General features: G+C 39.3%; 1 protein-coding gene across 3 annotated transcripts in view; it reads right to left on the reverse strand.

Moving 5' to 3' along the window:
• LOC144693883 (transferrin receptor protein 1-like) overlaps positions 1-15975 on the reverse strand; it is a 49644-nt gene that overhangs the window by 10882 nt on the left and 22787 nt on the right. For all 3 annotated transcript variants that reach the window (XM_078564029.1, XM_078564028.1, XM_078564030.1), the window contains exons 8-16: positions 14334-14429; positions 13652-13791; positions 12830-12993; positions 12513-12629; positions 11542-11627; positions 9697-9760; positions 7015-7082; positions 1799-1869; positions 831-915 (exon numbers count right to left, since the gene is read on the reverse strand). In XM_078564029.1, coding sequence (XP_078420155.1) covers positions 831-915; positions 1799-1869; positions 7015-7082; positions 9697-9760; positions 11542-11627; positions 12513-12629; positions 12830-12993; positions 13652-13791; positions 14334-14429 — 891 coding nt within the window. The remainder of the gene's footprint in view (positions 1-830; positions 916-1798; positions 1870-7014; positions 7083-9696; positions 9761-11541; positions 11628-12512; positions 12630-12829; positions 12994-13651; positions 13792-14333; positions 14430-15975) is intronic.

The raw sequence follows: 15975 nt of genomic DNA on the forward strand, positions 1-15975 counted from the left end.
AGAAACAGAATAGAATAATCGAATGGTTACAGCACAGAATGCTGTCATTCAGCCCACCATATGCACACAAGCTCTCTGCAAAAACAACTCCGTTCGTGCCACTCCCCTGCCTTTTCCCCCTGTGTCCTGTAAATCTCCTCTTCAGATTATTATCCAATTCCCTTTTGAAAGATCTGGTTGAATCTGACCCCACCATACTCTAAGGTGGTGCATACCGGATCCTAAACACTCACTGCATAAAAAAGCTTTCCTTCATGTCCCCAAAAGCAAGTAAAGACAAATGTCTTCCCTGCAATTAATTTGCAAATTGGATAGAGAACCACCAGAGCCTCAAAATTCCTGGGGGTGCCAGCATTCTGGCAAGAGGGAAGGAAAATTTGGGGTGGAATCTCAAACTGGCAGGGCTCTGCTCATCAAGTTCTAGCACTTTCAGGGGTGGATGCATAATAAGCCTACCCTCAAATAAGCACCCACTTTACAACAAGTGAAGGAAATACAACATATACAATGCAGTCGCCTCATCAATGCCCTTAATATTGGGCACCTCTACTTATTTGGCTTTGCTAAGACTGTTTGCAGAGATAGACTGCCCTGCCAAAAATGACAGTCCCACGAGGTAATTTAAAAAAAAATGTTTTACTGCCTCCCAGAGCCCATGGTTCTCTCAACACTGACAAAACCCCTCAGCACAATTTTCCCCCACTTCTAGGATTGGTGGGGCAGTAAGTGTCTACCCAAAATATATATATTAACAAACTTTCACTTGGCATCATTGGAGTTGTAACGCAAACTAGATCTATCTCTCAGCAGTAATTTCAGAGTCCACTTACCTCAGTAAAACTCAGTCCAATAGCTGGGATCCCACCAATTGCCAAGAATGCATAAACACTAGTATCCATAGGTATTGGCTGAGAACTGCAAGAAGCAACACTTTAATTGGTACTTTAATTACTTTTACTACATGTTATGAAGCTATTAATGCATATAATATTTTGGAAAATATTTTTATTTTAAAATTGATGTTTAGTCTGCGGATCTCTCTTAATTGGATTAATGTCAGCTAGTCTGGGTGCTTTGAAATGTAAACAGAGAGGTAGAGTGTATTTACATTTTTTGAATACAGTGTTCAAGAAGTGGGGTGAAAACTTGACGCCTATCTAGCAGATGCCACGCCATAAGTTTATATTACTAATAAAATTGGTACTATGAAAGGGGTTTCATTGTTAAAAGGTGAAGTTCAAAGAGGCTGGAGAGACAATGAGAATTTGATTTCAGTGGTGGTAGGTATAACTTCAGCAGTTTTCAGGTGTGCAGAGCAGAGGCAATGTAAGATCAAAAGGCAGCTGTAAGCCTCCAACTGGCTCCATAGTGGAAAGAACCTCATTTTGAATCCATAAGGTGAAAATGTTTTGCCTGGTGTCTGGTTAAGCCTATGGGTTGCTGTTGCCTTAATGGAGAGGAGTTTGAGAAGTTAAAAGTTATGATAGTAGTAATTTGTAGCCATGTGTATATATATGTATATTTTAAACTACGTAAATAAATAAAATGTTTCAATAAGAACTGATGGTCTGGTTCCTGAACTTAAGCATTGCATCTCAAACATAACACTTAAAATTATGGGTTATGACACTTGTTTAAAGTTTCCCTCTGGGATTTTTAAATAACTCCGCTTTACCATTTGGAGGCAAGTAGATTAACTGGACCAGAGTTTAAGGTTTCCCAGTGGGAAAGAAAAAATATGACCAAGAGAAACAAAAATCACTGCTAAACTGAGCAGATGATATGCAGAATAACTTACGCTGCTTTCAACCAGTTGTCGCCACCTGCCCTTTCATAGATAGTTTGTCCAGGTGATGAAGGGCTATTTACCTGTTGGAAGCAAAAGATTGGGTTTGAGATATAAAAAAAAAACTGAAGTTTAATATCAAGATATTTCTAAATACAAATTTGTTACTTAAAATCTGCACTTGACTTCATGAAAACAGCTTCAAAACTAGTGCAACAGCATAGCCAATTCAGACTCTCACTCTTGCCAAATATTGTATATTTAAAAATCGAGTCAACAAAACAACGAGCATAATACATAGCAGTCTTTCATTCCCCATTTAGTGAATAGTCAGAAACGATCTTAAGTCTGAAGGATCAAAATGTAGAATCAATTGGGTGGAGAAAAGAAAAAGCAAAGGAAAGTCACTGGTGGGAGTGGTTTATGGGCCCCATGACAGTAGCCACACCGTAGGACAGAATATAAATTAAGCAATAATGGGGGCTTGTAAGAAAGCTACTGCAATAATTCATGGAAGATTTTAGCCTTTATTTAGATTGGACAAATGAAATTGGCAAAAGTAGCTTGAGGGCTAGTTCATAAAGTGTATTCCAGGCAGTTTCTTTGAACAATACGTCTGGGCGCAATCAGAAAATAGGCTATTTCAGACCTAGTAAGGTGTAATGTGACAGGATTAACGAATGACCTCAAAATGAATGATCCTCTAGGTAAGGGTGATCATAATATGACAGAATTTCACATTCAGTCTGATGGTGAGAAATTTGGGTTTGAAACTACGGTCTGGGTTTAATTAAGACAACTACAAGAATAATTGGTAGGACAGTAGAGAAGCAGTGGCAGACATTTAAGGAGAGATTTCATAACTCTCAAACATATACTCCACTGAAAAAGAGCTGCTATGAAAAGGATGCACTATCTGCAGCCAACTAAAGTTAACGATGATATCAAATTGAAAGATGTAAAATGCTGTAAAAATTAGTGTTGGCCAGAAGATTGGGAATATTTTAGAAACCAGCAAAGGATAACAAAAACAATAAGAGGCAGAAATTGAGTATGCGAGAAAAACAAGCAAATCTAAAAACAGACAGTAAAAGCTTTTACAAAGATACGAAAAGGAACAGAGTAGCTAAAATAAGCATTGATCCCTTAGAGGGTGATTCAGGGAATTAATAACGGAAAACAAGGAAATGGCAGAGACTTGAAACAAGTATTTAGTATTAGTGTTCACAGCAGAAATCACAGAAAGCATCCCAAGAATATTAGGAAATTGAGAGGCAAAAGGGAGGGAAGAATTTAAAACAAATACTACCATTAGAGTAAAAAAGTCTAGGAAAACTAATGGGTCCAAAGGCTGATAAAGTCCTGGGAACCCGATGGCTTGCATCCTGGGTCTTAAAGGAAGTAGCAGCAGAGATAGTGGATGCATTGGTTGTAATCTTCTAAAATTCCCTAGGTTCTAGAAAGGTCCCAGCATATTGGAAAAAAGAAAATGTAACACTAGTATACAAGAGAGGAGGGAGACAGGAAGCAAGCAGCTATAGGCCAGTTAGTTTAATCAGGGAAATGCTGGAATCCATTATTAAGGAGATGGTAGAAGGACATTTAGAAAATCATAATACAATCTGGCAAAGTCAACATGGTTTTGTGAAAGGGAAATCATGTTTGACAAATTTAGGAGTGCTTTAAGGATGTAACAAACAGGGTGGATAAAGGGGTACCACTAGATTAGCAGGGCTGAATTTTACAGGGGGTATGGGGTGTGGGCCATATTGCCCAACCTCACATTGCAAAATTTGGATGCCAACCAAGCGACTTCAGTCTCTCTGCAGTGATAACATGCTGCCAGCGGGCTAAACGAGTAGTGAGTGGAACTTTTGCCTCTCAATGAAGTCCCACCCCCAAGAGTTGCCGACCAATCTGATTGGCTGGCAGCCCTAGCAGCACCAGAACTGAGTAGTGGACGTTGCTGGGACTTCGAGTAGGCCCCAGGATGAAGGCAGCCATAGCATCTGGACCCAGCTAATTCCCGGGCAGGGTGGCCAACTGCCCCATAATTTTGCCTTTCATCCTGTCCTGGGTCAGACCTTCCCAAGATGCAGTTTGTCCTGGATTTCTGATGCCTCCAAAGGCTCCGAGTTTTGCGCAAGCAGCAGGTGAGGCAGGTTGGTGTCAGGAAGTATCGGGGGATGATTGGGGGAGGGGGGCGGGTCCAAGCCAGCAGCATCAGACCTGGGGCTCACCTCCCCCACCCCCAAAAAGGTAGCAACAAGCCAACACCCCTGCTCTGACCCTAATGTGACCCACCCATCCCCACCATACCCCTTCCTTCACAGCTTTTTCAAAAAGCTGTTTTCAAAGTGGCTCTCACTACTGCCTGCCCACACCAACCATATTATGGTGTGGGCTGAGTAACATTCAGGTCAACTGACTTGTTAACAAGTTCAATTGTCTGTTAATATTAAAAAACTGTGGGCAAGCTGTCAATTTCAGCACCTGCCCACCTACTGTTTTATGGGGACTGGGTCAGGGGGTGTTACAACCACAGCCGATGTTATTTGCTGAACAAGCCAAATCCCAGAGGGTAACCTGTCTTACTGATCATAAGCCTTTTTTTGTATTTTGAGAATGAGGGAGAAACACTACTGATCCCAGAAGCATAGAATCCCAGTAGCAAGTTTAGGATTTTAAAATTAAAAGATTAATGAAAGGAAAAAAAACTAAAGCACTCAAGATTAAAGTCTCTCAGTTCAAACAGCTTTACAAAACATTCCTCCCACCGCCCAAGAAGAAAATGCTTGGTCAGAACATACAAGTAAACTACTTGGCAACAGCTCCCTGATAGAATTTAACCATAAAAACCCAGTAATATTAGCCAAGACAAAAACTGTCACTTTAGTAAAAGGTAACTTCTCACTCTCTTCCACTCTGCTGTAGAAACCCAAGGAGGTTCAGAAATAGGCTGCTTTCTGAAAACAAAGACTTTTGTGACTTGAGACTGGGTGGCTGCTTCAAATTCACAACTTTTCTCAGCACAGAGCTGGTCTCAGGACATCTTATCCACACAGCTACCACAACTCAGTTAAACACCTTTCCTTAAATATCCTTTTCCCCCTTTCATCTCAAACTCCATCGTTCTAAGCACTTCTTTGAACACAACTTTTCCAAAATATAAAAATCTTTCAGATTTTCCTATTGCCTCCACTTTTGGGTCAAATTAAATTGAATAACTTTCCCTTGTTTAGTTATGAAACCTTTTAAGTTGTAAAAGTCCGTAAACTCCCTGCAGCAGGTGTCAGTAATATGCCAAAGAAATGTGAATTTGCCAGAAACCAAAAAAAAAAGTTCCTATCTATCAACCAATACAAATTTAAAACCCAACTAATTTACTTGTAAATCCACCCCACCGGAGAGTCTCATTACAAATGCATGTATCTAGCACCTTTATCTTTCATCGCTCAGGTCCCAGACCAGTCTTTACTAACCTTCCCCCAGTTTAATTAATTATGGACACACATACTCACAGCCTTCTTTCCAGAATACCATCATATTCCCAAAAATATTTTAAAACCCACCCATCTTCACAACGGGAAGGCGGTGAGCTAGCCGCCCGCCTTTTTTTTTTAAAAACAGAACCCCCACCCCGCCCACACCAAAATCCAGCCCGAACCAGAAATCTTTGGATTTCCAAAGGGCATTCAATAAGGTGCCACATGAAAGGTTACTGCACAAGATAAGTGCTCATGGTGATACGTTAGCATTGATAGGGGTAAACTTGTTGTTTTCAGGTTGGCAAGCTCTAACTAGTGGAGTGTCACAGGGATCAAAACTGGGGCCTCAACTACTTACAATCTATGTTACTGATTTGGATGAAGGAACAGACTGTAATGTAGTCAAATCTGAAGATACAAAGGTAGGCAGGAAAGCAAGTGGTGAGGAGAATACAAATACTTTGCAAAGGGATATAGATAGCTTGAGTGAGTGGGAAAAATACTGGCAGACAGGGAATATTGTGAGGGAATGCGAACTTGTCAACTCCGGCAGAAATAGAAACACAGCATACTAGTTAAATGGAGAGCGCCTGCAGAGCTTGGTGGTACAGAAGCATCTGGGTGTCCTTGTGTATGAATCACAAAAAGTTAGCATGCAGATACATCTAGTAATTAGGAAGGCAAATGAAACTTTGGCCTTTATTGCAAGGGGGATGGAGTATAAAAGTAGGGAAGTGTTACGACAACTGTATAGGGCATTGGTGAAACCAAACCTGGAGTACTATGTTTAGATTTCATCTCATTACTTAAGGAGGGATATACTTGCATTGGAAGCAGTTCAGAAGGTTCACTAGGCTGATTCCCAAGATAAAAAGGTTGTCTTTTGAGAAAAGGTTGAGCAAGTTGGGCCTATAATCATTGGAGCTTAGAAGAATGCGGGGTGATCTTATTGAAACATACAAAATTCTGAGGGGGCCTGACAGGGTAGATCCTGGGAGGATGTTTCCTCTCATGGGGAAATCGAGACCTAGGGGGAATAGTTTAAAAATTAAACGAGGAGGAATTTCTTCTGAAGGTTGTTAAACTTTGGAATTCTCTTCCACAAAGAGCAGTGGAGACTGGGCCATTGAATATATTCAAGGCTGAGTTAGACAGACTTTTGATCAACAAGGGAGTTAAGAGTTGTGGGGGACAGGCAAGAAAGTGAAATTAAGGCCACAATCATATCAGTCATGATCTTATCAAATGGTAGAGGAAGATCGAAGGGCTGAATGGTCTACTCCTGCTCCTATTTCTTATGATCTTATCATTTAGCATGAAAACTCTGACAAACTCATTTCAAGTGAAATGGGCAGTTTCATTCAAGAATGGCCAAGAGAGATGTTACATATCTTTACTTTAGTGTACTGTTCCATCAAAAGTGCAAAGACTTCAGATTGAGCAACATTGATTTAAATAGGATCATCTTTAAGACGTATTCATGCAACATCTTTGTGGCAGTCAATATTAGCTTTTATTAAAAAAATATAGTATGCTCAAAAACCCCAAACGTTTTTATTAAATCAATCAAAGAGGCAGTCGGGGTCTTTGAGTGCCTTGTACTTGCTTGGCACCATCCTAAGCAGCATTACTGTCAAATTCAACAGTCATAGTTCAGGCCCCTTGAAATTAAAGGCAGCAGATGCAGTCTTGAAAACATTAAAAAGACTACATTAAATCCACATTAAACTGAATTCTTACCATTGAAATCGTTTTTTGAATTAGATTGTGCAACATGGAACTGCCAAACATTTTGAAGTTATCATCTCCTGGAACAGAACATAGACCATGATTAATTCACTTCAGACAAATCTCTCAGCTTGTGCTCAAATCCACTTAAGATTTTCCTTCAAAATCAATTCAGAGCCGCTGGCAAAAATTTTACCCAAGAAGCTTCTTGAACAGAGTTTAGATTCTCACTAAAAAAATTCCGAGCTCCCGACTGAAAAACTGCGAACACATTTCAATAAAATCGTCCCTCCTCTTTACCTGCTGCTGGCTGAATCAAATGAGGAAGTAACTGCACTTATTAAAAAATTGAACCATTAACTTAGCACTTTGATTATGAAAAGACTCACATCCAGTACAGAGATCCCAAACATCAATTCTGTATCAATTTCAGTAGAAGGTAGTGTGCCTTTTCATACATATTACAATTCTAAAGATCCCATACATTGAAGTCAAAAGCCCAGGGAAAGCCGATTCTTTCAAACTAGCCAAATCCATAATATAAAAGCCATAGCAACAAAACTTTTGGGACTAAAAGAGAAGGTGGGAAAAATATAAGCAAATCTTACATGAAAGACTTTAAATTAACCAAAGATTCATGTATTTTGTGGAAATAGATATGAAATTGGCTGAAGGTAGAAAATAAATGCAAAATGGCTACAGGAGTTATGTCAGGGTGGGAAGAAGTATTGCTCGAGGTGCCCAGGGCTTGCTGTGTGATTCACCAGTTTCGATTTATATCATTGAGCTGGACTCAATCTCAATGCAAATGGATTAAATCTATAGACTGATTCCAGACTAGGAGCTGCAGTGAATTCAAAGGAGGCAACTGGGATAGTTAATGCTAGACAAAATACTTGTGTGCACATAGCAACGGTAGACAAGGGTTAAAATAATGCAAGAAAAATGGGAGACCAGGAATGGCACTGAGAAAAGATTAATTTGAATGAGTTATAAATTTTACTAGATTATAACCAAATCAGACACTCAACATGTCCAATCAATGCAGAGCTGCAATAAACAAAGTCAATAGAACTGAACCAAAACAGTAGAAGGAAGTCATAATCAAACTGTGTTTTTATGGCCAGACCGCACTTATGAATTCTACATCAAATTTTGGTCACTGGAGGCAAAGGCAAGTGCAAAGGAGAGCTTCAAACCTAACCAGAGGTCACAGGTTTGTGTCCTGTGGAAAGACAGGAGGGACTTGGACTTCACCCAGGAAAAGAATCAGAATTGCTAATGGTATACAAGGCCCATAGGAGAATAGAAACAGGGTCAGTTTACAGTATTATTTCCAATTAAATTGCAAGAACAAGACAGGGAAATAAAGATATAGAACATTAAAAAGTTAATGACCAATGTTAGTACATTTTCCAGTGTTCAGGGTATGAAATGTGCGACTAGATGAAGTAGTGGGAGCAAAAAGTCAGGCACCATGTGAGGAACTATTTAAGATGCCCCTTGTCGCATCCAAAAGAACTTTTTGAAGAATGAATTAAGATGGGCTGATTGGTCCTCCATGGCCTTCCTCAGCATTAATTGTCTTGTGAACGAAAATGGTCAATTTTACTCTTATGCTCTAAAGGAAACTGGGAATGGTTGTCACATCATTTTGTGCTGTGGAACCATGTTCAATCGGAACTAGAACAAAAAACCTAAGCAAGACTATAAATATATTTTGGAGTTGGCTGCAGAAAGAGATGAAAATATAAACATGTAGATTTCTGTATTGATCACCTTAACCCATTAAAATGTCAAATGGTGGCTGGCTTAATGCAGGTGATGACTATCTCAAATTTTCAATTAAAACATTTCAACAGAACACAGGAGCTTAGAAAGTTGCTCAAATGTAGATTTGGATGGGGAAAGAGGGGGAGGAGGAGGAGGAAAATATCAGATAAATGAGAGGATGTTATTTCCATCAGGCAACTGGCACCGTTAAGATTTAGTTCTAATCCGGTTTCTACCCTCCCGCCTTTTTACTACCAAGTACTCAAATATGTCTTCCTAATGTGAAGGTATTGAGATTCCCAGGGAGTATTACTACAACCCTGGTCAATATTTGTATATACTGCATAAGTCAACATCTTACCTTCTGCTCCCCTGCTATAAAAATTGGGAATAAAAAAATTTACTAGCTGCGTTTAAAGCTTATTAACAAATACATGATGTGGTCTGACACAGCATGGTACAGAAGCACACAGAAGGCTATATATGATTCATCATTTGAGTTATCAGGTTTCAGCCGCAACTACTCTTCGTCACTACAGTGCATGTCAAGCAAACACAAGACCAGTCACGTCTGTGGTACTTCAAAGTCAAGAGGATGAGAACATTCGCCATCCAGTTTTAAATGTGAATGAGCAGAGATTACTGATGTTCTGCCTACTGAGCCAATTAATGAAGTCATTATAAATGTACTTTGCTCTTTGCAGGTCAAACAACACAATTAATTCACTTCCAAAATGTGTTTGGGACATGCCCTCTACACAATACATGCTACCCTAGGATTAACTAACAGATTGCAATGAAATTCCTTTCATCCAACAATCCAGCTCACCACCAGGCAGGTTCAAATGCTGAGGAACCAATTTTTCAACAAAGCTTACCCATTTATTTACTCTCAAGAATGAAACAACATTATTGACTTACCCAGCACTGCTCTGTCAAGGCTAAAGTAGGCACAGACCTTCAGATGCAACACAGACATGTATCCCTGAAGGGAAAGGAGATCAGTTATACTGACTTATGGTGACATCCCAAGGCAAAGCCTGCTTTCTTGTTTACATCCCTCACCACCCTAATCACAAAACGGACAATATAAATGGCAGAGATCTCCATAAGTATTATTATGGGGATTAGATACCTTTCAAAAGTTAATATCTTACCATCCCTCCAGATGCCAAGTGCTCCCCTATCCCCATTTCCTAGATGATGTACTGGAAATGGCAGCTTAAAATGAAAACTTTGGGCCAGGTCTGCTAGTCATAGTCCAAAGATTAAGTTCCAGGACATTACAACAGGAATTGCTCAGGGTACTGTCCTAGGCTCAACAATCTTCAGCTGCTTCAATGACTTTCCTTCCATCATAAGGCCAGAAGAGGGGATGTTCGCTGATGATTGCACAATGTTCAGCACCATTCGTGACTCTTCAGATACTGAAGCAGTACATGTCCAAATGCAGCAAGGCCTGGATAACATCCAGGCTTGGTCTGACAAGTGGCAAATAACATTCATGCCACACAAGTGAGAATCTAACCATCCGCCCTTGACAATCAATGGCATTACCATCACTGAATCCCCCACTATCAACAGCCTGGGGGTTACCATTGACCAGAAACTGAACTGGACTAGTCATATAAATACTGCGGCTACAAGAGCAGGTCAGAGGGTAGGAATCCTGCGGTGAGTAACTCACCTCCTGACTCCCCAAAGCCTGCCCACCATCTACAAGCCATAAGTCAGGAGTGTGATGGGTTACTCTCCACTTGCCTATCTATTAACGTGAGCTCAGAAGATTCCAATAAATAAAGCTTTTATTTTTTTCTTTATCCTTTCATGGGGTGTGGGCATCACTGGCAATGCCAGTATTTGTTGCCCATCCCTAGTTGCCCTCGAACCGAGCGGCTTGCTAGGGCATTTCAGTTCAGAGGGTAGTAAAGAGTCAACCACATTGGCCAGACCGGATAAGGGTGGCAGATGGGTTTTTACAACGATTGATGATAGCTTCATGGTCACTATTACTGAGATTAGCTTTATATTCCAGATTTTGTTAATTGAATTCAAATTCCACCAGCTGCTGTGGTGAGATTTGAATCCATGTCCCCAGGGCATTAGCTTGAGCCTCTGATTTACTAGTTCAGTAGCATTATTACTATCTCACTGTCTCCCCTTAACTTTGTTACACTGAAGTTCCTAAAAGCAAACGAGACTCAAAAGCAATTTTTCAACGAGAGCAAGGGCAAGCACTTGGGCATTGGTGAATTAAACAGAAATGCTCATTTTACTGCTGTTTTACAAACATAATGCACAAACCCAGTAGAAATTAAATTTTTTTGTGTTCACCCAAATGAGAAAGACTAGATAGAATGCACGGGGATGTTTAACATATGGAGGAAATTTTTTTGGAGCAAGAAAAGCATTACCATGACATTTTTGCAATGTTTTTAATATTTTCAAAATGAAGATTTGACTTTTGTATTTGTTCTTGCGATAAGGATGACATTAGCAGATCAACAGTACTATCCTTTAGTACTGAGAAGTGGTAGTCAGCTTTCTTCATAAAGCAATTGCGTTACAACTGAGTGACTTGCTAGGAATAATGCTCCTTTAAAACATATTGGGAAAAAAAAAAGACCAAGCTATTTCAAAATATATTTTTATATATAAAACAAAGAAGTTTTGAGTGACCCGGTGTCCATCTCAAACAGTTGTGGATTTGAAGTAACCTATTCACAAAGATCAGTATGGTCAAGCAATTCTTCAAAACTTTCCTACCTCTAGCCACTCTGTTGCTCCAATTGTTCCAAAATCACCACCACTCCAGCTTGCAAAGATAATGCTTCTTCTAGGTCTGAAACCATCTATGTAGCAAAACAGACAGCATTAAACAACCACAGGAAATTTACCAGTTAACATCAAAACATCTGGTGTCTTGCAATGCACATGTAACTCGGCTCTCAGTAGCCTGAACAGATGCAAATAACATTGTACTGAAGTATGTATCACACTGGTTTCAATATGAGCAGAGTAAACAGATTCAAGTCAAGTCTGCAACTGCAGCAATGGAACTGAACAGTGAAAGGGGGCAGAAAATGAAGGCAGTTCCCAGTCCCAGTAGCAATCCAGGTGGTTGTTGCCGAAAAGTACACATGAGCACCAAGTGAAATCTGGCTACAATGCCAAGCTCCTCTTCTCCTACTCACAAATGGGAGTAATACTGCCATTCATGGAACCGAGCCTCCTCATAGGCAAAATGTACGGAGACAGAAAATTGAGCAACTAGACTTGCGGACTCTCTCTCTAACTCCACCCACGAGCAGTCATGTGATGTTTATTCTGCTAAACTGAAGAAGAAAGTGGATACAAATGCAGTTTGCTTAAATTTTGGAGTTATACCTTAAGATGTATGCTAAATTTAACTGATTTTCCAAAAGGGAAAGTATTTTTGATCCAACAGAAGTTTTGATTTTATAATTCCTATTTATTCAAATCATCTATGCCATACATCTATGCTTATAAGACAACATTTTCAAAGTGGACACTAACTATTTGACAACCGTTTGACAACAAAGCATGCCCTCATCATCTGGATCAGTATTTTAACCTTCAAGACATTTAGTAATAATGTACACATTTTCTGTTTCTGTATGGATTGTTTTATGCAGGCATGGTATTTCACCCTTGTCCCTATACAGCTTGTACGATCCACTGGATTTTCATGTCCCAGGAATGATCTCTATTCTCACCTACAACCATTGTGGAGAAGACTCTAGACAGCTCCAATAGCAAGGCAGTTCCCACTCCAGACTCTGCTGCACCAGGTCCATAGGAGTCACGCTGAGCGCCAATCACAACATAATGATCTAAGTGAAAGGAAAAAAACCTAAGATTTTAAAGAAGGCAGGTGCATTATGTTGGGAAACCTACATATTCATGAAGTAAAAGTTACCCCAGATCACAGTCACATCTAAATCTGCACTGGTTATTGGAAAATTGCCAAACTAAAGTCACAAGCAAGGTATTGCTAGATATTAGCATTATATAAATTTAAGTGGCATCTTACCTGATTCTTCCAAACCCTTAATAACGCCAAAGACATTGTGCATTTCTCTCACTTGTTCAACATTATTCACTTCCATCATTACTTCTTCATCATCATTAGCAAACCCTGGCCCAAGTTTGGATGCCGAGCTATCCCAAATTGAAGCATCAACACCACCCATTTTACTAAAAACAAAAGACGCCCTACAGGTTACTAAGAGAACATAGGCTTCAATTTAAAACATTTTTTGCATAATCAAAAGTAGATAAATCTAGATGGGCCTATTGGGTACAGAAAGCCTGCAGGGCTGATCGTTTCTGAAATGCAACCAATGTCAGTTTTGATAAGGAGGTTAAGAATTGTGAATACACAGCACAAATAGAGAGAGCAAAAAGAACAGGTTTTTAAGCAAACCACTGCACTAACATGTTTAAAGCTGTAAATATCTGTCACATAAGTAAAGCTGGCTCCTGACAGATCAGTAGGCAGTATGTTGCTGAACCATGCAGACCAGAAAGCTCTGAAGTTCAGCCCTCCTCAGTGCCAGGTTAGCTGATCATTGTCAAGAAAAACAACAAAGTCCCAGCAACCTTGCTTGAAGAAGCTGATTGAATGGGGACAGAGAATTCTAAAACATTCTTGAATGCATTATCAGAGATCATTCTAGTCACCCGTGTTTAACAAAGAGAGGCTGCAACAGCTACTGAATGAAGTTGAGGAGAAAATCAAGTCAAAATGAAAATGAAGACCGCAGGAATGCAAGTAACTTGGTGCATGTTATCCCGCCTAGATTTCCAATACTTCTAAAAGCAACTAATTTCTTGGGCTAAATTGTATATTTACCTGAGAAGATTAATGGCAGCATTTGCACTAATTGAGTGAGCTAAGATTCCAGGAAGTCCTGATGATTTAGTTGGGGGAAACTGTGTGTGATTGAAGGATGGAAATCCAGGAGTTCGGGGATCACCCAAGCCCAAGTGAACCTTTTGGGGGGAAAAAAAAGTATACTTATTAACGATACACAGCCACCAAAATGATTGGCTACTTAAGGACAGCGAAAATAAACATTTTACAAGGAAGTGTATTGGATTGTACATGAAAGACCGTAATGAACTTCGATTTGTGGATGAATTTTTTTTTTGGCCTTTCAGGTTGATTTTTAAAAATTTGTTCATTGGGTGTGGGTGCCGCTGGCTAGACCAGCATTTATTGCCCATTCCTAATTGCCCTTATTCAGAGGGCTGTTAAGAATCAACCACAGTGCTGTGGATCTGGAGTCACACGCAGGCTCAGATTTCTTTCCCTAAAAGGATATTAGTGAACCAAATGGTTTTTTAAACGACAATCCAGATGTTTCATGGTCACTATTACTGATAGTATCTTTTTATTCCAAACTTTTTAATTAATCAAATTCAAATCCCACCAGATGCCCTGATGGGATTTGAACTAATTTCTCCAGAGCATTAGTTCAGGATTACTAGTTCAGGACCATTATCATCATGCTACCTTCCCTGTATATACTTACATGTCCAAACATAGCTGTTTCTCCATTCAGATCATAATCTTTGGGATCAGGATAGATTAGAACACCTCCAGCTTTCATCTTCTCAGCATTAGAAACCTAAAAAAGGAAATAAAAGTTATTAATAGCTTCACTACCACCAGGTAATCAATTTGCAACTTTTGATCACGTGGAATATTAATTTACTACTGAAAGATCTTCCAAGGTGGTGTTCTTGGGTATGTGGGTGCAGGGCAAGTCTAATAGGCAAAGGGACCCAGAGATTAGAATCCAAATTACCTTTGGTTCTTTGCAACTCTCAATGCCCAAAATCCTCCCTCTCCCAGTTTATGAACATCAGTTTCCTTCCTTATCTATCCACAATACTTTTGTGCCCTAAGGACAGCCCACCTGCTGTCAATTGGTTCTTATCTGTATGTATCCAACAGTTAAGTGCTGTTTATCTGCTCAAGATTAAATGGATAGGGAAAAAAGCAGATTGGGATTCAATTTCCTGATGTACATTCCCTGGATGCAAGGAATGAAGAAGAGATTTTAGAGCATCATTAATGACTTTACTGACTGTAAATAAGTTTCCTTAAACATTATGTCAATACTAAAAATATGTAAAACCTACCTTTGTCATCTTAATGTGCCAGTTTATTCCTTATAAATTCCTCAACCAGTTATAAAGTCTATAAATTTCTTACACTATTGTACATTCTATCCCCAGTGCTGATGCACCTTACTCCGCATCACCCGACTTCATATTTGTTACAGGGAAACTCCTTGTGTTTCAGCCAACCCTGGTTCACAGATACTGCTTGTTCTTTTGAAGGAGATTGCACCATAAGTTGGTCTGTTTCTTAAGCTTGAGTTATATATAAAATTAAACTCTAGCACAAGATCAATAGGAAGTTAAAAGAGAAGTGAAGCAGAAAATTTTACAGGGTCCATCTGCATATTCAATTCGTGTATTCTTGGATACAATTATACTTCCCAAAATTCATGAACATGAACGACAATGCAAAAACCGCATACCACATCGGCATAATTTTCTTTCTCCTCCCACCCAACCCTTTGAAGGCTGGTTACATATCAAAAATTATTATTTTCACTGTTCTTTACAACACAGTATTCATACATCATGGGGAAATCAGAGGCCTCCAGAAAAATTTATCCAAAGAAATGCAACGCATTCAGAATTTCACTGAAATTTCATTCAGAATCTTACAATTGGCAGGATATATGGTAAGGATTCAACTGCAAGGTCATGGCTGATCTGTGACCTAACCCTATCATAGCCCCATAAAGCCAAACATCTTTGGATAATAAAAATCCATCAACCTCAAATTTGAAACTATTTCATCTTGCATCAATTGCTGCTTGCAGAATAGAGTTCCAAACTTCTCCTACACATGCAGGGTGAAAGTGTTTCTTAATTTCATTCCTGAAAAGTCTGGCTGTAATTTTTAGACTAGGCAGGCTTATTTTTCAATGATGTATAAAGTTCTGTGTTGTACAGAATAGTTAAAACACAGTAATTTTAGATATGTAGCCAGTCTTCATAGAAGGAAAATGATGCCTATGTGGTATGAGGTCTTCACAGTGTCATTCATATTCATTACTCTTACAAGATAGAATTGTATCCATGAAAATACTTATT

Source organism: Cetorhinus maximus, chromosome 19, assembly GCF_964194155.1.
Source record: "Cetorhinus maximus chromosome 19, sCetMax3.hap1.1, whole genome shotgun sequence".
In the NCBI taxonomy this organism is placed as follows: domain Eukaryota; kingdom Metazoa; phylum Chordata; class Chondrichthyes; order Lamniformes; family Cetorhinidae; genus Cetorhinus; species Cetorhinus maximus.